The sequence below is a fragment of the Candoia aspera genome, chromosome 4 (genome assembly GCF_035149785.1).
Source record: "Candoia aspera isolate rCanAsp1 chromosome 4, rCanAsp1.hap2, whole genome shotgun sequence".
Lineage (NCBI taxonomy): Eukaryota > Metazoa > Chordata > Lepidosauria > Squamata > Boidae > Candoia > Candoia aspera.
This window is the reverse complement of record NC_086156.1, coordinates 16,145,459-16,170,664: the sequence shown is the minus strand read 5'-3', so window position 1 is coordinate 16,170,664 and position 25,206 is coordinate 16,145,459. Positions and strand designations below refer to the sequence as shown.

Below are 25,206 nucleotides of genomic sequence, written 5' to 3'. Positions count from 1 at the left end.
AAAAAATGTGCAGCTTTACTCAACATCCTACAATACATATACTTGACACCTATCCTCTCTTTAATAAATTGCAATCAACTTTGGCTTCCCCTTCTCCCCACTATATTGCCCTAAATAATAATAATATTTTTAAAAGCCATATTTAACACTCCAGGAGGCTAGACATCAAACACTGGACCACTCTGAAAGCTTATTTTACAGCATTCTCCCATCCCTTATCCACTGCATAATACTGGATTACCTTGAAAACTCACAGCCTCTAAGCTACTTTCTTACATGTGCAACATGGCAGAATCGGTCTTCAAACATTTACAAACACAGGAAATTTACATAATTGCTACATAATTTACATAATTGCTACATGCTTTGATTTATATCTTTACTTCCAGAAGCACTGGAAACCAGACAGTTTTAAAATGAAAGCTGGGAATCTGGAGTCTGGCATGACTTTCCTTTGAAATATTTATCTGTGAACACTGGCATTTGGTCTAAAGGAAGTCTTTAAAGAACTATTTGCAATTTAGTTGGTTAAGTAGTTACTGAGAATGAATTGACAGTTCTCAATTCAAACCTCAGGTAAGTTATGGACACAACTTCAAGGTCTGTACAACAGCTATAATATACAGTATGGATAATAATGGCCCATAAGATATGACTATTTTAAGAAGTCACCTAAGATCATATACATGATCTAAATGCATGAAATACCAAATATTTTTATGTCTTTCTATAGAGATGGCATTCATAAAATATTAAGTGCCTTTAATATTAAAAAGGCAATGACCAGCAGCAAGGTGGATAGACTCAATTACAATGGTGATGGGTACACAGCTGGAACACCTGAAGGACCAAGTTGGGGCAGTCTCCTGGGGAAAAATTATCTATGTGGTTGCCAAGAGTCGACGGCAATATAATTAATATTATCAATCAATTTAATATAAGGTTTCTTTCAATTCTTTTTAAAGTTCAAGACCTTTATTTTCCTTGATTTCATAGGCAAAAATGAAATGACACTGTAGAAGAACAAAAGGCCAATAAATAAGCTACGCAAAATAAATGATTTCAAACCTAACAAACTCACTGTGGTCCATGAATGACATGGCTATTAAAGGAGATGAAATCTTACACTGCTGCCAGACAAAAGGGGCCCAAGATCATAGGATCAAGAAGAACATTTTTAGGCCTTTCTGGAGAGGACAATCTTGAATAACTGCCCTTCCAACATCATATAACAAACAAAAGCAAATACTAATAACTTTTCAGTGCTTTCTGCATAGTATAGTAGAGGTCAGTCTACTTCTTCTAGTGAGCACTTTATTACAATCATTTGCGTATAATGAGCACTCTGGCCCTAATTCTCATCTACCAAAAAGTTTACATCTGCGCAGCTCTTTAATCCTTCTCAAACAGCTAGAAATTGTTTGCTCCTAATTCTTCCTCCATCATTCAGTTACCCTGGCAAAAACGTTCCAAGTAAAGCCAGTACAATATAAATAAAGCTACTCACTGGATTTATTTGCATTTTGAATTTAGGTTTTCTAAATACACATTATGCTTTGGTTATCATATTGGACCCCCCTGACCCACAAAGCATATATTTATTCAAAATGGGTATAATCTTTGTTTACCATTCATAAAAACATTTCACTATTTTCCCTTTTGAACATTCAAGAGCACAGGCTGATTCAGTTCTCTATTCTGGTTCAAGATAATGCTTCACATTGATTCAAATATTAGATAGAGCACAATTCTGGATAAAAAAAAGTTTACATTTAAATACTTACCTGATTACTGATAACATAATTAAGAACTTTAAACCATTCCATAATAGAAACTTCATTATCTGACTGAATTAACAGTTCAGTTCCTTGGCGTGTTTTCAGCTTTAAAATAAAATAAATCATGACATTAGAATCAGAGTTCATATTTTTTGTGTTCCCAAAGATATCTTGCTACCACGAAAACAAACCATATATTCTGAAATAATTCCAACTTCCTTTTTGCCTCTATACATTCTTCTACAATTTACAACAATAAATGGCTGGCTCAGTATCTTCTTTTCCTACAAAGTTTACCTCAATCACATTTTTCTTGCTAGATTTCTCCTTTAAAGCCCAGTCAACAGATGCACCCTTGAGATCCACTGTGAACTCTGGTTTAGACTGATTGACCCCAAACTTCTGAAATAACAACAACAACAAAAAAGCATTGTGAAAAAAAAATTGAGGACATAAAAATAAGCATTATTAGAAAAGGCTCTTGCTCAATATAATCGTAAGACTTTCATGATCATAAAATATATAGGATATTGCCATTACTTAAAATAACTTGTTTGCAGGGTTTCAGATTATAAAGTGAGTGTGCTGTTCTCCTCCTCCTCCTCCCCCCTTCTTCTCCCCCCATTCCTTTTCTTTTTCTTAAGAGCTAGGATGTGCTCATATGACCAGAAGAACAGTATTTTTGCTCATTTCAAAGAAAACAATAATCTTGATGCCACTGAAATATCTCTGGACAGTCAGAGATGTCAAAAGGTAGGAATCAAGATTTCTGGAAAGGATGTCAGTAGCTGAATAGATTCACAGAGATATGATTACTACTAAATCCAGGGGAAAACTGCAGCCTCCTTAAAAACAAAAGCTTTTGAAATATACAGCATTGCCACAATAATAAACAGATGCAGAAATGAGTTTATTTATACTGAGACTTGTTAAATATATTGGAAGTATCAGTGATTAAGGAAGATGCCTTTACCTATAAAAAAGAAAAACTTGTACTACCAGCATTAATCAGAACCAGAGTACAGGAAACATTATAAACTTACCATATTATCTTGTTAAAATTCTTCAATCAGAAAACTCTGTAACATTGCCTAGTGATTCAGTACAAAATGTGAGAGCCCAAAGTCCTAGACAAGAGACTTATTTATTTTGCCTTAATCAACTTTGGGAAGTTGGATACTTATAATGGTTTAAGACCCATTTTTAGTTCCTTTGGTTTAAAGTACGACTTGCTAATTTGAACAGACAAATGGCTTCTCCCTTCATGAGATAATTGATGTTCAATTAGCTTCTAAACTGATAAAGGCACAGCCATTTCCATGACTGCAAATATTTTTTTTAACCCATGAGAGTCTTTTTCATTAATGCAGTTTATCCCAACCTATGTAACTCACATAATGTAGTTGGTCTAGTGGTTAAGGTGCTCGGCTAGAAACCAGGAGTCTGTGAGTTCTAGTCACAGTCTTAAGCACGAAAGCTGCTGGGTGACCTTGGGCCAGTCCCTCTCTCTCAGCCCAACTCACCTCATGGGGTTGCTGTTGTGCAGAAAATCAGAGGAGGAAGGAGTATTTGGTATGTTCACTGCCTTGAATTATTTATAAAAATTTGGTATGTTCACTGCCTTGAGTTATTTATAAAAATTTGGTATGTTCGCTGCCTTGAGTTATTTATAAAAATTTGGTATGTTCGCTGCCTTGAGTTATTTATAAAAATTTGGTATGTTCGCTGCCTTGAGTTATTTATAAAAATTTGGTATGTTCGCTGCCTTGAGTTATTTATAAAAATTTGGTATGTTCGCTGCCTTGAGTTATTTATAAAAATTTGGTATGTTCGCTGCCTTGAGTTATTTATAAAAATAATAAAGGCGGGATAGAAAATAAATAAAATAAAATAAATAAATAAAACATAATTGTACTAACAGCCTGAAGGAAAAGGAGAAAAAATGATTTGCATAATGCATTTTTGGAAAACCTGACAGTCTTTTAGCACTTACCCAACTAGTCCCACTTCCTTGAGTCTTGGTAAACAATAACGAGGAACCCTGCAATACTGCCCAGGATGACATCCAATTCTTTCTGTAGAGGAGGTAGATATTTGTACATGGTCAAGAATGCAATACCAAAATTAGCCAATGATAACTCAGCAAACAGTATTGTTGTGCTTACTGGCATACCTGTTACTGATAAAGTAGATACTTGTTCAAATCATAGAAATATGAAGGTTACATAAAAATAATAGTTTATATAACTATTAGGCAAACTCATCACAGACGCTCTTACAGAATATATTGCGCAAATTTGTAGTATTATTTTCACACATATTAAATGATTCAGTCTATAGTCTAAACAGATGTAAAGAAATTGCTCAATATCTATGAATTTCACAATAAAAAAATGTTGTGATAAGACTAGTATGAGTGAGGGGGATCCAGTGAAAATTAGGCTAATATTTCATTTAAGACTTGAGACTTAAATTTAAACTCTTCTGCTAATCATGTTTCTTAGGATGATGCAGATTGTAACATTTTGATCAACTCCATAATTTCCACTGGACTCAATGGGATTTGCTTTGATAAAGATGTGCTAATAATCTTCTATCACAGTGATTATTTCATACACTAGTGTGACACTTGGCAAAATCAGAATTGTCACTTGAAAGGACTTGAGTTCATGTAAAATATTTAATATGTATTCTGAAATGGATTATAAATTTATGCTGATTTTACTCAATTTTTTAATACTAAAAAATTAAGACTTCAAAACTTATAAACACTATGGTAGTACTTGCCGGACTTTTTTCCCATGTTCTGTAATTTTAGTTACATTTAACAATCCATACTTCTCTTGGTCCTGGAGGAGAGAAGAAAAAGAAGTTTAATAAAGATTTCTGTTTCTTTAAAGAGGAAATGAGTTCTTTCATTTTATACTACTCTCCAGAAGGGAAAAACAATGGAGACTCGAGTTGCAGATATAGCTCTCTGAATTTTATCTAACTTTACAATCCCAACATAAACCTATTTAAAAGCACATTCCATGATGTTCAGTGTGGATCACCCACAGGTAAATAAATACAGTACAGACTTGCCTTTGGGCAGAGCAATCCTAGTTCTTGTCTAGTAGCATAATCTGAAAAATGTACTGCCAGGGGTAACGGCCATCCTTTTCAGAATCTTTCTTTCTTTCTTTCTTTAATTTATTCATTGCCCATCTCTCCCCTATGGGGGGGACTCTGGGCGGCTTACAATAAAACAGGGTTAAAATTCAAAATCGTTACAATACAAAATACAGTAAAAATACAAATCTAATAAAATCTACATGGCAAAAAGATCTTAATCAGTCCTTGAGTGTAATAGGCCCCTCAGAATCACTTTACGGCGCTAGCCATCCCCAGGTGTAATTATTCCCCCTCCCATTCCAAGCTTGCAGACAAAACCAGGTCTTTAAACTTTTGAGGAAGTCCAGGAGCGAGGGGGCTTGTCTCACCTCTGGGGGAAGGATGTTCCAAAGGGCAGGAGCTACAGCAGAGAAGGCAAGCTTCCAAGACCCCGCTACTTGGAATTCTTTTATAGATGGGGTCCGTAACATGCCCTCCCTGCATGACCGGATGAGGCGGGTCGATGTAATAGGGATGAGATGGTCCCTTAGATATCCTGGTCCCATGCCATGTAGGGCTTTAAAAGTGATGACCAACACCTTGAATTGGACCCAGAAGCAAACTGGGACCCAGTGCAGCTCATGCAACAAAGGTGTTACATGTGCAAATCTTGGGACACCCAAGATTGTCCACGCGGCCACATTCTGGACCAGCTGTAGCTTCTGGATATTCTTCAAGGGTAGCCCCGTGTAGAGCGCATTACAGTAGTCTATATGGGAGATGACCAGGGCATGAGTGACCGTTCGGAGGGCCTCTCGGTCCAGGAAAGGGCGTAACTGGCGCACAACACGAAGTTGCGCAAAGGCCCTCCTGGCCACAACTGCCACCTGCTCTTCGAGCAGGAGTTGTGAGTCCAAGAAGACCTCCAAGTTACGCACCAGGTCTGTCTGGGGCAGTGCAACCCCATCCAGCACTAAAGATGACAAGTTCCTGGCACACAAGGTGCCATTAATCCACAGCCACTCCATCTTACTAGGGTTCGGTTGAAGCCTGTTGTTCCCCATCCAGGCCCACACAGCCCCCAGACACTCGGAAAGGGTGGTCATGGCATCACTTACTTCACCCGGGATGGAGATATACAATTGAGTATCATCAGCATACTGATGATACCTCATCCCATGGTGATGGATGATCTTGCCCAGCGGTTTCATGTAGATGTTAAAAAGGAGAGGGGAGAGTACTGATTCCTGCGGCACCCCACAAAGAAGGGCCCATGGGGCCGATCTCTCCTCCCCTATCAACACCGATTGGGACCAGCCCTGGAGGAAGGAGGTGAACCAGCACAAGACTACACCGCCCACCACCATCTCCCTGAGCTGACCCAAAAGGATACCATGGTTGATGGTATTGAAAGCCACTGAGAGGTCAAGAAGAGCCAGGATGGATGCACTGCCTCCATCCCACTCCCACCAGAGATCATCCATAAGTGTGACCAATGCCATTTCCGTCCCATAACCGGGTCTGAAACCTGACTGGAAGGGGTCTAGATAATTCTTTTCATGGATCCTCTGGAGCTGCAACGCCACCACTTTCCCCAAAAAGGGGAGGTGGGAGACTGGGTGAAAGTTGTCCAGTACACTGGGATCCAGCGATGGTTTCTTGAGGAGGGGGCGCACCAGTGCCTCTTTGAAGGCTGCCGGAAATACCGCCTCTCTCAAGGATGCATTTACCATCACCTGGACCCAACCACATGTCCCCTCCCGAGCTGCCTTCACCAGCCAGGAGGGGCATGGATCTAATTGGCAAGTGGTGGTGTTTACAGTCCAGAGGATCCTGGCCACTTCCTCAGGCTAAACAGGATCAAACCATTCCCAGATAACAGAGTAAGAACGTTCCCCGGGCATCTCCACAGATACTGCCTCATGCTCAGAGTCCAACTTGGAGTTAATCTGAGCGATTTTATCCTGCAGATGCGCAGCAAACTCCTCAGCTCGGCCCTGTAGATGGATCTCTAAGTCCCCTTTCCCCAAGAGGGATCAGGTAATCTTAAACAGGGCTGCCAGGCAGCATTCTGCGGATGCAGTAACAGCAGAGAAATACTGACATTTCACCGCTCTTACTGCAACAAGGTAGGCCTTAATAGCGGCTCTAGCTTGTGTTCGGTCAGATTCGGTCTTTGTCTTCCTCCAGTGGTGCTCTAGGCATCTCTTAATCCTCTTCAGAACCCTCAGCTCCTCCGTAAACCACGGGGAGTGTCGGGTTCGGTGGGATAAGAGAGGCTGCACAGGCGCGATCCTGTCCAAGGCCCCAGCCGCTTCCCTATTCCAGGCGTCAGCCAGGGCCTCCACTGGACCATGCAGCAGATCCTCGGGTATAACCCCCAGCTCCCTCTGAAACCCTACTGGGTCCATTAGTCGCCAGGGGCAGACCAATCGAATAGGTCCTGCCTCCCTGTGGAGGGGGGCGACATAGGAGAATCTCAGGCTCACCAGGGCATGATCTGACCATGACAAAGGGGAGAGATGTACTTCTCCCCTCAGATCACGTTGCCATTGCTCCAACAAGAAAACTAAGTCCAGGGTGAGGCCACTGTCCTGAGTTGGGTCTCAAATAATCTGAATCAGGTCCATGGCCGCCATGGTGGCCATGAACTCCCGAGCTGTCTCCAAGGCACGTCCCAGGGAAGGCAGGTTGAAATCCCCCAGAACCATAAGACTGGGGAACTCCACCACCAACCCTGAGACGGCCTCCAGCAGCTCAGGCAGGGAGGTTGCTATGCAGCAGGGAGGCTGGTACACTAGCAACACCCACAACTGTTCCCAAGAGCCCAACTTGAAAAACAGGGTCTCACACCAGGTCACTTGTGGAGCATGGCCCCTGAAGGCCACAAGAGATTCCCAGATGACAACAGCCACCCCTCCTCCCCTCCCCTGAGATCTCGGCTGGTGCCACGCTTGAAACCCGGCCAGGCACATCTCTGAAAGAGGAACACCTCCTTCCAGGCCCAGCCAGGTTTCAGTAATGCACGCCAGGTCAGCCCCCTCGTCTGTGATCAAATCACAAATGAGGGGGGCCTTGTTGTTAACAGACCTAGCATTACAAAGCAGCAGCCGCAGATCAGGGCCTCCATGGGTCTGCTGACCAGGGTCTGGGTTTGAGCACGGAGGGCTGGAACATGCCACCGGTAATAAACACCGGGGGCGTCTTCCCCGTAGATGGCCGCCCTTCAGCTCCCGTCGTAACATCCCTAACCCGTCACCACTTCAATCCTCTGTCCCGCCCTGCAATCCCCCGAGTCTTGCAATCCATTAGCCCCCAATCCTGGATTCCAAAGACCCCTGGTTAAAAATAGAGATTCCTCCATCCAAAGACACAATCGCTCACACCCTCATGCACTCACTCAATCACAAGGCGATGGTGGGCCCTTTGAGCGCACCAGCTCACGCTCTCGGCGTTGTCAGGGCCTCACCATCGCCTACCCACTCATTCACTGTGCCCCCCCAGCTTCTCTCATTGGTTAGGAGGGGGCACACCAACCACTACTCCTTGCCCCCTGTCTCTCACTCAGGAGGCGAGTATTTCCAATCCTTCCCAATCAATAACCAGTACTCCCTCTCCCGTCTCTCACACATGTGAAGGAGTACCCCATTCAACTTGGAGGAGTCCCCACAAGGCTAACAAGGCTACTGATGACTAAAAAAATGGTGGGTGATCGACAATAAATCCTGAGGTCTCAGTTCTTAGAGTAAAATTCGCACCCGCGGACCAGTTCTTCTACAGGTCACTGGACGCCCACTCAATCCAATTATCCAGGGGCTGCCCCAGTGTTGCTGCTCCCCAGGCCTGCTGTGCTGTCGATGTTCACGCCAGTTGAGCTGGACCAATGCCCTCCATGTTATGTGGGGAGCCCTGGCCAAGGCCCCAGGAGCAGTTTGGGCCACGGCCATGACGGCAACCCTAGACGTCGTCTCAACCAGTCCGTCGCCCCCGCTCGATGTCTCCCCAAGGTCCATTCGCGGCCACATGGCTCCTTCCATAGGCGACTCACCCAAACTCCCTACCTGGGTCTGCAGCACTGCCGGTATTCGCCAGCATCCACCGCTCCCCACAATTGCCACCCCAACTCGTTTGGGGGGCTCCAGCGCACTTCCCAGCCATAGCTCCGGCCGCAACTCCAACCCCCACACAAGGCCTGTTGCGCTGCCAATATCCCCTGGGTCCAGTCGCCGCCGGGTCTGCCATGCTGCCAGCATCCACGTCCGCCGGGTCCCGGCACCGTCAAGGCCCAGCATGGCCCAGCAAGGCCCTCCCCCTTCATTCAGGGGACCCCAGCAGTAGCAGCCCCGGTAGCAGTTCCAGCTACCGCAGTTCTCAGCTGGAAGGTTCAGCTCTAGCTCCCACTCCAGTCCTGGGTCATTCCAGCTCTGCGCCCTGCCAGGACCTACCAGCCTCCACCGCCACTCCATCCAGGAGGGTCCCCCCAATCCCACACCAGCCCATCAGGTAAGGGGGTTACGCACACCCCAACCTCAACAGGCAGGCAGGCAGGCTGGGGTAAAAGTCTAAAAATTAAATTTAAATTAAATTTGGAGCTCACACCCGAGCGTTTTGCTCAGCATTCACTCGCGGCCGCCATGTTTTTTTCCCATGATTACTGCTAGCAATAGACGGTCTTAAGTATACCATCTTTAAACTATATAGGAAAATTTTTTCCCATTAATTTCAAGGGGAGATCAATTTGGGTGGAACCACATGAGCCCCAGTTTTCCTAACCCCTTGTTATGCCCTCAGACCAACTGCTAATCTGGGTTGGCATACAGTTGGCACAGATTAATTCCCAACTATTGATTTCAATGCATAGAAAGCAGGCACAGATTTGAATGTCTCAGACTCTTTATAAGAATTAGGAGGCATATTCTGTTAAAATTAATCCTGAGAAATTTAATAATTTATAACATACATTAACAAATTTATCCCAGTGTGCTGACATATATACAATTTACACACACACACACACAAAGGTAAACAGTCTCAAATATTTTTTTTAATTTGTACTGACTGTGGTTTGATGCTTTGGTGAGGAAGGAGAGGATTCATTTTCAGGAAATACGATCTTTGCAGGCAATGGTGAATCCTAGAAAAGAAAAAAATTAAATATTTATATAAGATAAATATAATAAGATCAAAGTTTATGGATTTTTAAAATCATGACGGAAAAGGTGGGCACACTGAAACAGTGAAATGTAAACTTAAGACTAAGATTTTTATTCTGATTAACTCTTTTCTATATTTTTGGGAGAGCTCAGTTTTAATTATCTACTAAAATGGTCTATAAATAAATCACGTTTCAGATACTAACTTGCTCCTGAGGTGTTGGGAACAAATTTGCAGGATTAGGCAAGAGGAGTTCAGAAGAATTAGTTGGCAACTGTAAAAATACAAGAACTAGTTTCAGAGGTTATATTACCAGGAATGTTTATAGTAATTTATGTTTCAGTCTTAAAATCAAAACATTGACTTGCATCCTTTACAGAATAGAGTTGAACTTTTAAAATTAAGCATGATTTACATGTTCTAGGGCTGTGCAGTGCTTCGGATACAATCTCAAAAAAGTGCTTCAGAGCACAAGGGAACATGATCACCTTTAAGCAGCCACCCTCTTTCCCAGGATGGAGCTGTGATCCTGGGAAAAGACACAGCTGCTTTAAGGTGTTGCAGACAAGTATTACGTCACACTCACTTGCATGCCAAAGCACCTTTTTAAGATTGCACATGAAGCACTGCTATGTCTGCACCACAAACCACTTTTACATATTGGAACTGAAGTGCTACATAGCCCTAGCATCCCAATCCTCACAAGCTTATTAATGACAATCAATAAAAAGCAGAATATAATTATTTACAAATAAATACTGCCATATTTTTTATTACATTTATAACCTGTCTTTCTTCTAAGAAACTCAGAGGGATGCACATGAAACCTCTCTTAATTTTCATTTTCACAACTACCCTTTGAGTAGGTTGGGCTGGACAACAGTGACAGATTTAAAGTCGCACAGTGAATTTCATGGTTCATTAAGGCGCTGAACCCAGTCCACACTTAAAACCACCAACAGCCAGTGTGATGTTCTAGTTATTTTCTTGCTTCCATTGCTACTGCTTGTATTCTTTAACTCTTGGTATTCTTTAACTGCTGTTATTGTTTAACTCCCTATCTTGTCTACTGTACCATGTTACCTTTTTCCGATTAGGATGCATTTTAACATTTTAAAATCATTCCTCAAATACCTATTGATTTCAGGGAGATAAATGTAAAAAAGCAGCCATTAGGGAGCCATTTGAGGTAAGGCCGCAATTCCAAATTCTGAAAACTAAGGTCTTAATTCACATATATTCTCAACAATAGCCTTTTAAAAAAATTATTTGGAGAAAGCAAATATAGCTTTTCATAGAGACAGATATTTTAATTAGTACGCTCTGAATTTAATTCAAATTATTTCACAAAAGTAGAAGAGAAAATGACATCTGAAATAAAGAGATTATATTGCATGCATTAAGTACTACACGCATTAAGTATTAAGAATATGTCATTAGTCTTTATGGAAATCAGTGTCATTATGTAGTAAGTAGAAGACCAATCTATTATTTAAAATATACCTACCTTGTCATTTGTGTCCAACACAACGGAGCTGTGCCTCCATTTTGTTAAAACTATTGGTTCCTGAAGTCTCCTGTCCAAACTTCTGCTTTTAATTATTTCTTTTTGCTGTTGTGATGAAGCATTATACTAATGAAAATAAAACCCACATGTTGTAAATGTAATCAAATCTGTACTGATAACAAAATATAACAGAGGCACAATCCACTAGGAAGTATTTTCAGTACTATAATCCACTACTAACTTCAGGGAGAATATCGATATACTCCTCTCCTGAAAAGCTGGAAAAATGTCTAGTAACTTGGAACTTTGTTAGATGCTATACTATTTTAGTCTTAAAATGGCTCTATAAATGAATCCAACCATCCTGTGGGGCACCTAAAATTAATATTTTTGTAACTCACTGTCCACGTCAAGCCTGATTATGCATTATAATTATGTGGCATTTACAGTGCTGTCCAGCCAAAAAGAATCTAGATTAATTCAACCTATACAATATCTTACTTGCTCTGTTATTCATGCCCCAAGAAACTTGTAATGGAGGAAAACAAGAAGCCAGTTATACAGAGACATCTATGCACACTGAGTGGCTAGTTCCAAAAGGATATTTTCAGTTAAAATTAAGAACTGCCATTTCTTTTTCATAACCTATGTTGTTTGCACTTTACAGATTCCCCAAGTATCACTTATTTTATAATTTGTACTCCCTCCTTAAGTTCACCATAACAGGAAAACATGGAACCAGCAGCAAAATACAGTATAGCTAGTCCTCATATATGACTGCAATTGGGACCGGCAACGCCATTACTAAGCAACGTGGTTGTAAAGTAAAACATCATCTTAAAATGTCAGTTCTGGCAGCAGTCGTTAAGCAAATCACCCGCTGTCATTAAGCAAACGTCACGTGACCGCGACTTGCAACTTTCTACCAGCTTCCCCACTGACTTTGCTTGTTGGAAGCCAGCTGTAAAGGCTGGAAATGGTGATCACGTGACTGCAGGATGCTGCGACCATCATATATGCATGCCAGTTGCCATGCACCCAAATTGCAATAATGTGACCATAGGGATGCTGCAACGGCTGCAACTTCAAGGACCAGTCGTAAATCTCCTTTCTCAGTACCACTGTAACTTCGAACAATCACTGAACAAGCGTTAAGTAAGCAAGGACTACCCATAGTGTGATATGCTCTTCTTCTTTCAGCCAACAGATTATGCTGTTTTGTAGGAGACTGCCTTCCATTCGCATACCTGATTTTCTGTGTTCTCCCACCAACCCAGAGTCACCGTAATATAAAATGCTCAGACTTCATAGTATTGGTATTAGCATGTACCTCCCATTTTTCCTCCTAAGTAATTTACTTGGGTAAATCTTGAAGTTACACTGAAAAGAACCCCTATTTTCAGTAGCCCTACTTTGACAATACAGCTGTTACTATTCAGCACCTGAGTTTGCTATTAGTATGTATGATAACATAGTATGTGTGCATTCTTGTGCCTATTTATAGATATGGATATGGATGGGAGAGAGAGTTGATTTTTCATGCAGATACAGGTAGTCCTCGACTTACGAGCATTTGTTTAACAACGGTCCAAAGTCACACTGGTCTTGGAATGGGTGCTTTATGGCTTGTAAAGCATTTCCGAGCATCACAAAATTTCACATCACCCCTGCAGTCACATGATCACATTTCAGGCACTTGGCAACTGGCTCACATTTACGACTAGTTGCAGCATCCTGTGGTCACATGATTGCATTTTGCAACGTTTTTTGTTTTCCGGCAAAAAATGTCCATTGGGAAAGCTGGATTCCCTTAACAACCACAGTGATTCGCTTAATGACTGCCGTAAAACTGGTTATAAAATTGGGTCCGGTCACATGGTGACTCGACTTACAACTGCAATGACTGACAACAGAAATTCCGTTCCCAATTGTGGTTGTAAGTTGAGGGCAACCTGTATAGCCATCTAGGGTTTACTCAATTCAAAACTCTTTGTTTTTTTTCCCCTCAGTTTGAAATCGGAAAACAGCAAACACATGATTTCTCAACTTTTGTTTTTCAAAGGGGAAGAAGACGAGGGTGAAGCACTGGAGTCCAAGGCTTGCCACAGTTCATATGCATAACAAATCAGTTTGTTGTTTTATTCAAGGAAGAGTCTAATACCCCAAAGAATCACAGCACTGAATGAAGTGAAAATATGCAACACCAGACCCTGTTACATCCTAAATAATAGTGCTGTACGGTTTGAAAATGATTAGGAAGAAATGCGCCACAGTCCATAAATAAGCACAGCATCTCTTTGCTATTCTTCATGGGAAGCCATTTTCCCCCCAGGCTTCTGTGCAAGCCTGAAAACAAATTGTGACCGCTTTAAAAGTTGCACTGACTCAACTCCTTAAATTACCGTCATTTTTCTCAGGCTTGCATCAGAGACTGCTTGAAGTACTTATTCTAGCAAGCTATAATCATCCCGCTATATCTTTCTACTTTTTAAAAGTCAATTTAAATTGCAGCTGTCACACTTTTTAAAAGATAAAACCATCTGTTTCAAAGGGAATGGTTCTGCTTTTCACAAAGATATTTTTAAGTCGAGAATTTCATTGGCCACTTTTTCCAGACTTTTCTTCAAAAATTAAGTTGTAATATATGCTACCCATTCATAGTTCTTAGCAAGGGCTTCAAAAAACAATTCACACGAGTCCAGTCAAGAGCACTTGCGCATGCTCCTTATTAAATCTCAAACCTACTTCAACTGCAGTTACTGTACATAGTAGATACTGTGATGTTTCAGAAAGTAGAAAGTAATTTTTTGCAAAATGTAAAGTTTTGTGACTGCATTATTAACAACTATTCAATTACTAGTCTACGTTTGTGTTGGTTTAAATAGGTTGTGGTAGGTTGTGGTTTATATAATTTATTTAATCAATTAAATCAAAATGGGCTCCCTCCACCAAGTTTTTTTTTAAAGTTTCAGAATACTTGATCCTGATCAAGAACTAGAAATACAGTTGTGGTTGTATATGATTACTTACTTTTGGCAATGTCCATTCTGATCGTGTTCCATCTGTATTGTAATAGTATGCCCGACCTTGTTCATCTACATGTTTTACCCACTTCAGAAATAAGAAAGTTAATAAAATAGTGATTACTTTAAAAAGCAGAACAACCAACATCTTTCATCTTTAAATACTGCCCTTTCAGTCAGCTGAAAAAAATGGAAAAAAAAAATCTATCATTTCTTGTAACAGATATTGAAGATTTTTTTTTTCTCCATAAAGCCAGATAAACAAACACATGTTTATGGTGTTTGGTATTTCTTCCACAATTAATTCATAATATAATTAATAACATGAGTTAAAACTCTACAACCTATTTTATTAAAGTTAAGAACTTAGTTTCCAGATGATAAAAGGTAGTTTTGCTTTGTTTTACATAAAGTGTCTTTGGTCCAACATTTGTTGAGATAAGGAGTTTTTAAGAAAGTATTGAAAATATAATTATTTTATATCTGAAAATCTTCTGTGTCAAGTATAACATGTTCATAGACCCAGAACTAGCAAAAGAATCCATGGCAGCAATATTACACAACATACCCAACCTAACCAAATACACTAAGATCGAAATACCCAGAATCATGGACCTCATCAACCTCTGCCTCACTACCTACTTTCAGTTTGATGGACAGATATACTAACAAATCAGAGGAACACGCATGGGATCACCACTCTCAGGACTCACAGCAGAGGCCGTAATGCAGCGCCTAGAAACTATAGCACTCCCATGCACACAACCAAAAGTTGTATGTAGATCCGGGACACAGACGACACCTTCATCGTAATAAAAAAGGAACAACTAGAGAAGACACATGAAACAATCAACAACATCTTCAAAGGAATAACATTCACAAAGGAAGAAGAAAACAACAACACACTACCTGTAAGGATTGCCTACCTTAATAGACTCAGACTCACAAGCAGGAACTTAATGATATCTGATTTATTAAAGAATAGTATGCAAATTCAGAGAAAGCTGAGAATGAGCAAAAGCGCGCCAAATACAAACTAAAAACCCTCGGCTCAAACGTAATCCCTCCCCTCGCCCTGTCGTTGCAAACTTCCCCCCCCCCCCAGGTGCTGGTAACCGTTTCTGCTGATGTCCTAGGAAAGGAACCTTGAACACACGAGATAACCCAAACACATTCCAATCCAGCTGCTAACACGTAACAATCCCACGAGATGGAATCCTCCTCCCCTCCCAGACGAAACACGCATCAGCCAAATGACATGCGAAATGTTACGATGTAACGGCAACATCGGAACGGTGAACATGACACTACCCTTCCTGGATATCCCCATCAGCAGAGGAAATGATGGTAAGTTAGAAACACAAGTCTACAGGAAAACTACCCACACCAACCAAGTGCTCCATTACCAAAGTAACAACCCAACCTCCCACAAGAGGAGCCTTGTAAGAACATTATTCAGAGGAGCACAAATGCACTGCAGCAACCCAGAACACCAGAAAAAGGAAACAGACCGCCTATACAACATCTTTGAACAAAATGGACACCCCACTCAACTTTATCAGAAAGTGCCTGACCACTCAATCCACTACAGCACAGCCAACACAAGCTATGAAAAGGGTAACACTGCCATACATCGGAAACATCTCAGAAATAACCAACAGACCACACGGCATCACCGTAGCACACAAACCAACTAAAGCCCTCCAAAACATCTTAAGTAAACCGAAAGACCCAGCAGCCCAAGAAGAAAAAAGAGGAGTCATCTACAACATACAGTGTAAAGACTGTAACAGCCACTGTGTCAGACAGACAGGCAGAAGACTAGCAGGGCACATCCATGAACCCTAACTGCAGTCAGAAGACACGATGAAAACTCCTTAATCTCACAACACATAGACAGACTCAACCATAGTTTCAGCTGGGAAACTGTCAGTGTCCTAGACCAAGCCAAATCCAAAAATGTGAGGGAATTCCTGGAAGCTTGGCACTTAGACAAATCAGCCATTAATAGATGCATAGAGATAAACCACATTTACCATTCAAAAGAGACAATAAAAAGGCTAAGAAGGAAACAAAAAGAAGAGAACACGTCCTCTTCAGCAGACGACACCCAGATAAGGATTAACGCCAGACAAACAATCAAGCAGACAAACAATCAAGCGCCCAAATAATACCTTGATCAAGGGACTACCAAGGAGAAAATCACACCCACACCAGCACTGGCAGGGCAAGCTACTGTATATAAACAGGGAGCAAACCCCACACTCACTAGCACTGATGATGCTACCTAGTCAGGTAATGAAACGTCTGCAAGCAAACAACCAAGCTCAGAGAGCACCACGGACTCCAAAGATGGCAATCTAATCTCTCTATAAATCAGCAGAAGGTACAGACTCCCTTTTGGTTAAGCAAGCTGTTAAACCTTCTCCATCTGCTTTTTGTTCAGACACACCGAAAAAAAGGCTAGACAACTTTTTTTAGAAAAGTTCAAGGAGACAACAGAATTACTCTTATAGCATCCTGGTGGCATGTGGCTGCTTGGATTAATACAGTGAAACACTAACTTTTCAAACAATAGCAGAGCTCATTCCCATTATATTTTCTGTTCTGCAATTTTACTGGAAGAAGAAAAGAAGGAACAGTATCTGCCTTCTTTGAGCAAAAGGGTTCATGCACAATTTGTTTCTCTATTTGTTCCTATTTTTTGCACCCATGCTAGGCGGAAAAGGATTACGTCCTGCCAAATGGATTCAATAAAGAACCCTATTCTAAAGGGAGCACATGTGATTTCTATTCTCATACCACATCATCATCTTTTACAAAGATCCTACCTCATATGCAGACTTCTAAGTATCTTTATTCTGAGCTGGACTATATAATCACTCCTTTCGCCATTCCAGGCAGAGATTAAGGACCTCATAGCATTTCGAGGAGGACAGGGCAACTAAATATTCATAATTAGTTTTTGCTGTTAGTACACCCAGACAATCAGGAAAATACTTATTTTCAAGGCTAATTTCTTATCAATCCTAGAGAAATCTCTTAATTTTAAAAAGTATGCTTTCTTACCTCTTTCAAACCCATTTTAGAGTTACTCTTAAATAAAAGTGTTCCTGTAGTACAGTCAAACGAAAAGTAATTGTTAAGAATGAGACATATTCATAGTCCAGAGATGAGAGTACCACTAGAATAATGACAATTTTGCAGCAAACGTGGAGCTGAGAATATGTCCTTAAGTCTTGTTCCTGCATTAAGAGGATGTACAATCAGCAATCACAGATTGCTGATTTTTATTTTCAACACAAGCAGAAACTAAACAGAATAGACTTTAAAAGCAGTTTGTTAAACAAAAACAGATAAATGCAGACAAAACAATTCAAAAAGAAATAGGATGCTGGTGCTAATCCCAACTTTACTGATAGTTATGAGAAAAAAAGACATGCCTATTAGAATTTTTACTGACTAAATTTCTACCACCTTAGCAGATATGTGATGAAGAACTATGTACCTTTTCATTGGTGTAGTCACTGGTATATTGTGTTTGGCCACGTTCATCCATCTCTTCTGACCAGCCTTTGGGAGGAGAATCATATTGACTATCTGGCTGGCTGTTACAAGGGCTGTGAGAGTTTTCTTGTGTTGAAAGAGTCTACAGATGGTCAGACACAGAAATATTGAGAACTGACATTAGTTTAAATTCTATAAAAGACTGGAAACTAACATTAAAACTCTAAATGAAGAATGAATTTTAACATTAAACAGCCAAAACATAAATAGCAACAGTTTTAATCTGATTATTTATTAACAGATTGCTTTTGGAAAAGATGAAACTCCTGTTCCTTTTGTGTATGTCAAAGTTAGCTTAGTTTAGAAGCAAAATTTACAAGGGCTGTGAATGGATCTGTAGCACAGTTAGCTCCAGTGACAAAAATGTGAGCCAAAGCAGCACTTCCAAACCATCTGGGATATGCATAATTCTTAACCCTTATTCTTCTGCTCTCCTGGCCTTCCTATCAATTTCCCTCTGTAAACATTATCCACAGACTATTTTAAAATTTCTTTTTGTTTCTCCTGATTTCTGTATTTTACCATGTTTCTAAGAAAACCTAAACACAAGTCACTACCCTTGCTTTTCTTTCTTCTGATGTTATATATTACTAAGTCATCCCTAGCATTATAGGAATTCAAAATAGTATTTCTAAGGGGGGAAAGGTAATGGTATTCAGAGATAAAGAAATAGTAAATTTATTTACAAATATAAAAGGAAGCTTTCATTTTGAAACTAGTGAAATTTACATATGCCTAATTATTACCCAGTTTGCCAAATTTCCTCACAATTAAGACTAATATTCAACCACAACACCTGGTTCATTTCAAAAAGCTGTACTTTCATACAAAAGGAAAATCTAGCTCCTAAAGAAGGGCAAGATGAATACCTGTGCCTTAAATAAGCCCAATTTAAAATGCAAGGCAGAGCCAGAAATCTTAAAATGAGCCAAGATGATCTGAGACATTGGAACACAACACATACTTATTATTGCATGTATGCTTATTATTATTAGCTCTGGAACAATCTTTGCACTGGAACCTAATATTTAAATAAATGAATCTCAATATGTCATCATTCTCCAAGTAATGGCCCAGAAGCCACAAGGAGTATTAGTATTAGTACTAATACTAAAGGCCCAAAAGATACAAGGAGTATTAGTATTAACAGTACTAGTAACCCTAGTTCTAGACTTATGTCCCCAGAAAGAGGCACAGCTTCTAAAGCAGGGTTTCTCAACCAGGGCTTCATGGAAGCCTAGGGTTCCGTGAGAGGTCCCAATTTATTAAAAAAATTATTTCAAATTCGGGCAACTTCACATTAAAGAGATAAGTTTCATTCTTTATTTTTAGTTTAAGAACACTGTTAATGCAGGCCTGCCCATGAAACGAATATAGTAATTTTGTAACTTCTGGCCTATATTTGAGCCTGAATGTGCAAGGGTTTCCAGAGGCCTGAAAAATATTTCAAGGGTTCCTCCAAGGTTAAAAGATTGAGGAAGGCTGTTCTAAAGTATTGCAGACATACGGAAAGTTCATTCTCCTATGGTGTTCAAAGCATTTCTTAAGGTTGAATCCAGTGACTTAACACTGAAATAAGGGCACTAACACTGAGAGCACACTGTGACTTTCACAGCTGTACTCGAAGGGTCACACCACTGAATTTCTCAAATTACAATTATTCCTTATGCTAAATTTAACATAATGCATCCATACTTTCTACTACCTTATGATAGTAATTCTCCTATTCCAATTCATGTTGAACATAACTTATTAAGACTTTATTAACTTATTAATCCATTTTTGCTGCTTAGCATTTTTAGAAGCTTGGGATGCATTAATTATTAATTTAGAAGATTCAGAACTCAGTGACAGCACATGCTTAGCATGCAGAAGCTACCAGGAATACTCCTTCATGCACAAGATAAAGCTGGGGAAACTCCTTCCTGAAACCATGCTACCAATTAATATGGAAAGTACAGTGACAGACAGACCAAGGCAGCATTTCTCCAAGTGTGGGCCATGACTCCTAGGACGCTTCAAGAGAGTGTCAAAATGTATGTCATATATGTCTTTAAAATGAAACACAGATTTCAAGGTTGTGCACAGGTTAGCAAGCTCATCCTTCCTATTAAAAATATGGTTCAAAATGTCATTGGGCTTTTTTCTTATCTGCAGTGAAATAGTTTTATTTTATAAATTTGTAAGGTTCTATCTTTTAAAAGGTATTACAGATAAACATTAATGTTAAAAAGTAGTATATTTCTTGCCAAACTCCGACATCCATGACGTTATCTGTTTTATTTGTGGTATGGGGCATATATCTTTATTTTATTATTTAGGGGATCACAGTATTGAGAAGTTTGAGAACCTCTAGACTAAGGATTCACAATTCGGCTGAGTTGATATGCTGCACTAAGCCCTAAATCTTGTATTAAAAACCAGAATGTCTGGGTTCATGCAACACACTAAGTTATACCGAAACAAACCACGTTATGGCTTAGTGTAATAACTAACCACGGGGAAGTGTCCCATGTTCCTATGGTGTGTTAACTAAGTTGATTTAAACAAAAACTATATCAAAAACCTGGTTTATGTGTTAATATACATACAAGTTCACAAATGTATATTGTAATTATATATCAATTTACATGTACTCCAAGAAAACCTGTCACACAGTTATTAAAAAGTTGTATATTTTATATATTGTGATCTTCAGAAATAAATACAAGTACCACTAATATCCAACTTTTAGAAATGATTTCAAAAATTCAGACTAAACAATGAAAAATCTCAGCAGATGCTCTGAGTAGATAGGTCAATATAACTACCAATTCCAAAACTTCATGAACATAATTACAAAGTAAATCTTTTCATCTCTCAGACAAAACCTTTCAATTTTTGTTAATTTATGCTTTATATATTGGCCATTGGTATTTAGTTTTATCCAACTTTACAAAAGATAAACAAAAAATGCTGTAAACAATATTGGGAAAATTATATTAATGTCACTCTTGAGATCCTTGGAAGAGACATAAATACATAAGCAAGTAAGTTAAGAAGAACCTGGGTAGGAAGGTTTCTTTAATCATTTTCTTCCTTTCTTCTTAACCTGGAGCTACTCTCATCTTTCATTTACAGTTAAAGCAGACTAGCCACCACAGCACTAAAAATGCTTGAACTCGAGCTACTGTTTTTGAAGCTGTCCATCTAGTACTCTATATGGAGCATTACCAGATTGTTAGAATCACAGCAGTTTCCTTAAAGAAGAAAAGCGTCTACGGTAATAGCATCTACAGTTAATAGCATACAATCTTGTCTATTGTCTTGAATGTCCATACTACATCTAAGAAACATGATAGCAATGAGTGAATGGATCAAATAGATACTAGTAATAATCTTTAATGTTCAATGTAAAGTATAAGTTGTGGAGGTCAACAGTTGGGAAAACAGAAGGGAAGAATGTGTTACTAGAAAATTTTCCCATGTTTTTATTTTTACTTAGTAATTGTTTCTTATTGTGCTATTCAACTTTACTATGTAATGTAGACGTTTTTCCTTTGTATTTCATTAAAGTAAAGAGTGAGGTTTGCTCTAAAAATGTGATGGGTTCTCTATCTCAAGACATGCATGCAAGATCTATTTCATTTTATTTGACTCTACTATCCTCAGATAGCCAAAGTAAAAAATAGGCCTATTAAACAGTTCAACAGCAAAGGTATAAGAAAGTTTTGTTCATTATTATGCACACTGCTCGGCTTACCTCTTGATCTACTTGGTTCAAAGAGTCTCCTTTACTTATGCTTGGATCCCGAGTCCAACGTGGTGGTTTCCAGGTTCTCTCCTGTGTTCCTCTGTTGTAATAGTAATAGCGTCCTGTAACATCCTTATGAGTTTCCCACTCCCCATTAATTTGGACTGGAGGACTTATAGGTACAGGTGGGAGTGCAGACTGAGAAATTTTCAGTTCTTGCAAGTTAGCATAAACCGGTGAATCTGGCCTTCCTTGGCCTGGAGGTGTTCTTGGCTACGATAAAACAAATTGTGTACAATTTTAAAGATCATCGTTTTATGGCAATAAGTGCAGGCACAAATATTTGGCATATATGGTACTTGCAAGTGAGACACTGAATGCTTTTAATAAGGAAACACAATTCAGAAATGCAGCAATGTAGGGAGTTAGAAACAAGTTACATTACTTAAATCTAGTGGGGGAAAAATACAGGCAATCATGGGTGGGGAATTCTGGGAGGTGGTGCATCTTAAAGTTGCTGAAACTGAGAAACACTGCTGTAAGTTCTAAAGCATGTGCCAAAAATTGAGTTTTAGCTTGAGAACAGAAATCTGCTTTTGTAGGGTGATGTGTGGTACTCTGAAAATATGTTTTATGGGAAAACAACTCTATTTTAGTCTTCTTGTGTTTAAGCTCTACATATCAGGAGGGACACTGGCAATAAGCTAGCTTATTATTTTTGCTGCCTGTTACACACTGGGCACTGTCTGCAGCATACTAAAATAGTAAACAAAACGTGCATAGGAAAAGCACCATTTTGCAGATATTTACTCTCTATAAGCAAAGAGTGGTAAAGAGCAAGGGAGAGGATGAAGCTAACACAGCTGTCCACTATCTGCAGATAATTCTCTAATTACCAGTGAGAATAAAACCCCAAGCCAGTATGGTGGAGTGGTTACTGCTGCAGTACGAGTAGGGAAGCCCAGGTTTTAATCCTTTCTTAGGCACAGAAGCCAGCTGGTTGACCTTGGCCAATGACTTCCTCTCAGCCTAATCTGCATCAGGCTCTGCAACCAGCCAGCTGGGGAAAAAAAATCTCATCACATCTTTGCTATGTGAACTGAAGCCAGTGCAGTGTAAAACAGCTGGGACAAATCCTTGGAACCACAACAGCATTTTTGGGAGCCTTCCAAGGAATTAGACTGCATATACCTTAAAAATGACAGATACAAAAATGAAATCTATGTTGCAGATTTTGTTATCGGCATTATTTTTTTAAACAGACTCAGGTATACCACCAGATGTCACCATGGAGTTCAGTACAGTGCAGAAATTGTATTTATCCAACTGCTTTTGAAATTTTCTATTGAAAATTTAGGAAATGTTGTCCAACTGGACAGAGCAACCAGTTATTTAATCCTGAGGCAAAAACAAAAAATAAAGTGTAAGATACCTAAGATTGTATCAAATTCAGACAAATGATTTCACACAATTGTGACTTTGGGAAACAGGATTAAAGCTAATTTTTCTCCTCTTATTCTCACATTACTGGCAGACTATCAATAGAAATATATTAATCTATTGCTTACAATTTAAAGCACAGGCCTGTGCATGACTAAATATTTTGTTGATGTTAAAACTGCAAGCATTAGTCAATTAAACCTTTTATCAAATTAAAACATGTGTTATGTTGTTGTTAGTTACCGTTGAGTCGCTTACGACTCATGGCGACCCTACGTATAACAGAACGAAATGCTGTTCAGTCTTGCGCCATATGCCTGACTGTTCCAATGTTTGCATCCATTGTTGCAGTAATTGTATCAATCCATCGCACTGAAGTTCTTCCTCTTTTTCGCTGGCCCTCGACTTTACCAAACATGATGTCCTTTTCAAGTGATCGGTCTTTCCTGACGAAAATTATGTGCCCAAAGTATGAGAGTCTAAGCCTAGGTATCTTCACCTCTAGGGAACATTCTGGTTGTATTTCTTCTAAAACTGATTTGTTTGTTCTTCTGGCAGTCCATAGTATTTATCAAATTAAAACATGTAATTATAATCAAATTAAAAGATGTAATAATTTTAATATTAATTATTCAAGATGCCTGTTTTTCCTCAAATGACAAGATAAACAAAGGCCTGAATGGGTTTCATGGAGTATCTACAAATTCCTTGCTGCTACTTAGCAAGTGAAAATCTGCTAACCATATTGTTTCATACTATTTACTGATACTTAAGAAAAATGCCCATATTTCTTTTCTTAAATATGTTGCCCCAGATTTAATCCATAATTTCAGCAGCAGGAGCACACTATGACACTGATAGGCCCAGACTTTGGACATCTACTGTTCTCAAAATAAAGATGCATTTATTCTCAGAATAAATAAGTCTGGGAAGGATGAATCAGTGATCTGGCTAGATATCTGGTAGCTTCAAAAACAAACAGCAAAATCATCAGGTAAGGCTGACCACCATGTAAAAGACACAATATTATTGTAGATGCTAAACAATATAAAATATTGGGTTGACTTCGGTAACACCATAGAATGTATTTAGATATCTACATTTGTCTTAAGTGTTATGTAACAAGAATTAAGCCAATACTGTACTGACAATTTTATTTGTTTCCCATTTCTTTCCTATTGTAACACCATGAATACTTTGCTTAAATTACAAAATTAAACGTTTAGGAAAACTGAACTTTATGACTATGGCCAGCATTCATATTTTACTTTTTAATTGTCAGGAAATGTAGCCACTGAATAAAGCTTCTTTCTCATTTAGTCATAGTGCTTCTAACATAAGATGGAATATGCATAGCTATCCAGGAATAAAACAGAAGTCAGTGGCAAACCACTTGTATATTTCTGCCAAAAAAACAACATGGATGTTTCCATTAGTCATTAGGATTTGAGCTCAATTACAGGGAAACATTAATAATTTATTGAATAAATCAGTGATGCTGAGTAAAATGTTCTACATTTATTTTTAAGCACACTACAGAGATGTATATTTCACATACACCTCAAGTTTTAATGGAGAGAAGTGGGAAATCCATTTACCTATGGATGCCTGCATTCATACAAGAAGCAGTTTAGAAAGATAATATATAGAAAACTGCTTCAATTAGCAAAAGAAGTAAAAAGATCATTCATTCATTTCATTTTTATCCCGCCTTTATTATTTTTACCAATAACTCAAGGCGGGGAACTTACCTAATACTTCTTCCTCCTCCTATCTGCCCCACAACAACAACCCTGTGAGGTGAGTTGGGCTGAGAGAGAGGGACTGGCCCAAGGTCACCCAGCCGGCTTTCATGCCTCAGGCAGGACTAGAACTCTCAGTCTCCTGGTTTCTAGCCCAGCACCTTAACAC

At 39.4% G+C, this 25,206-nt stretch overlaps 1 protein-coding gene across 4 annotated transcripts in view; it reads right to left on the bottom strand.

The window, feature by feature from the left end:
• ARHGAP12 (Rho GTPase activating protein 12) overlaps positions 1-25,206 on the bottom strand; it is a 50,527-nt gene that overhangs the window by 12,835 nt on the left and 12,486 nt on the right. For 2 of the 4 annotated variants that reach the window (XM_063303458.1, XM_063303457.1), the window contains exons 3-12: positions 21,865-22,128; positions 18,064-18,204; positions 14,563-14,643; positions 11,533-11,658; positions 10,231-10,299; positions 9,931-10,005; positions 4,562-4,627; positions 3,772-3,849; positions 2,076-2,180; positions 1,785-1,883 (exon numbers count right to left, since the gene is read on the bottom strand). In XM_063303458.1, the coding sequence (XP_063159528.1) occupies positions 1,785-1,883; positions 2,076-2,180; positions 3,772-3,849; positions 4,562-4,627; positions 9,931-10,005; positions 10,231-10,299; positions 11,533-11,658; positions 14,563-14,643; positions 18,064-18,204; positions 21,865-22,128 (1,104 nt within the window). The remainder of the gene's footprint in view (positions 1-1,784; positions 1,884-2,075; positions 2,181-3,771; positions 3,850-4,561; positions 4,628-9,930; positions 10,006-10,230; positions 10,300-11,532; positions 11,659-14,562; positions 14,644-18,063; positions 18,205-21,864; positions 22,129-25,206) is intronic. The other 2 variants (XM_063303459.1, XM_063303460.1) reach the window with 2 other exon arrangements.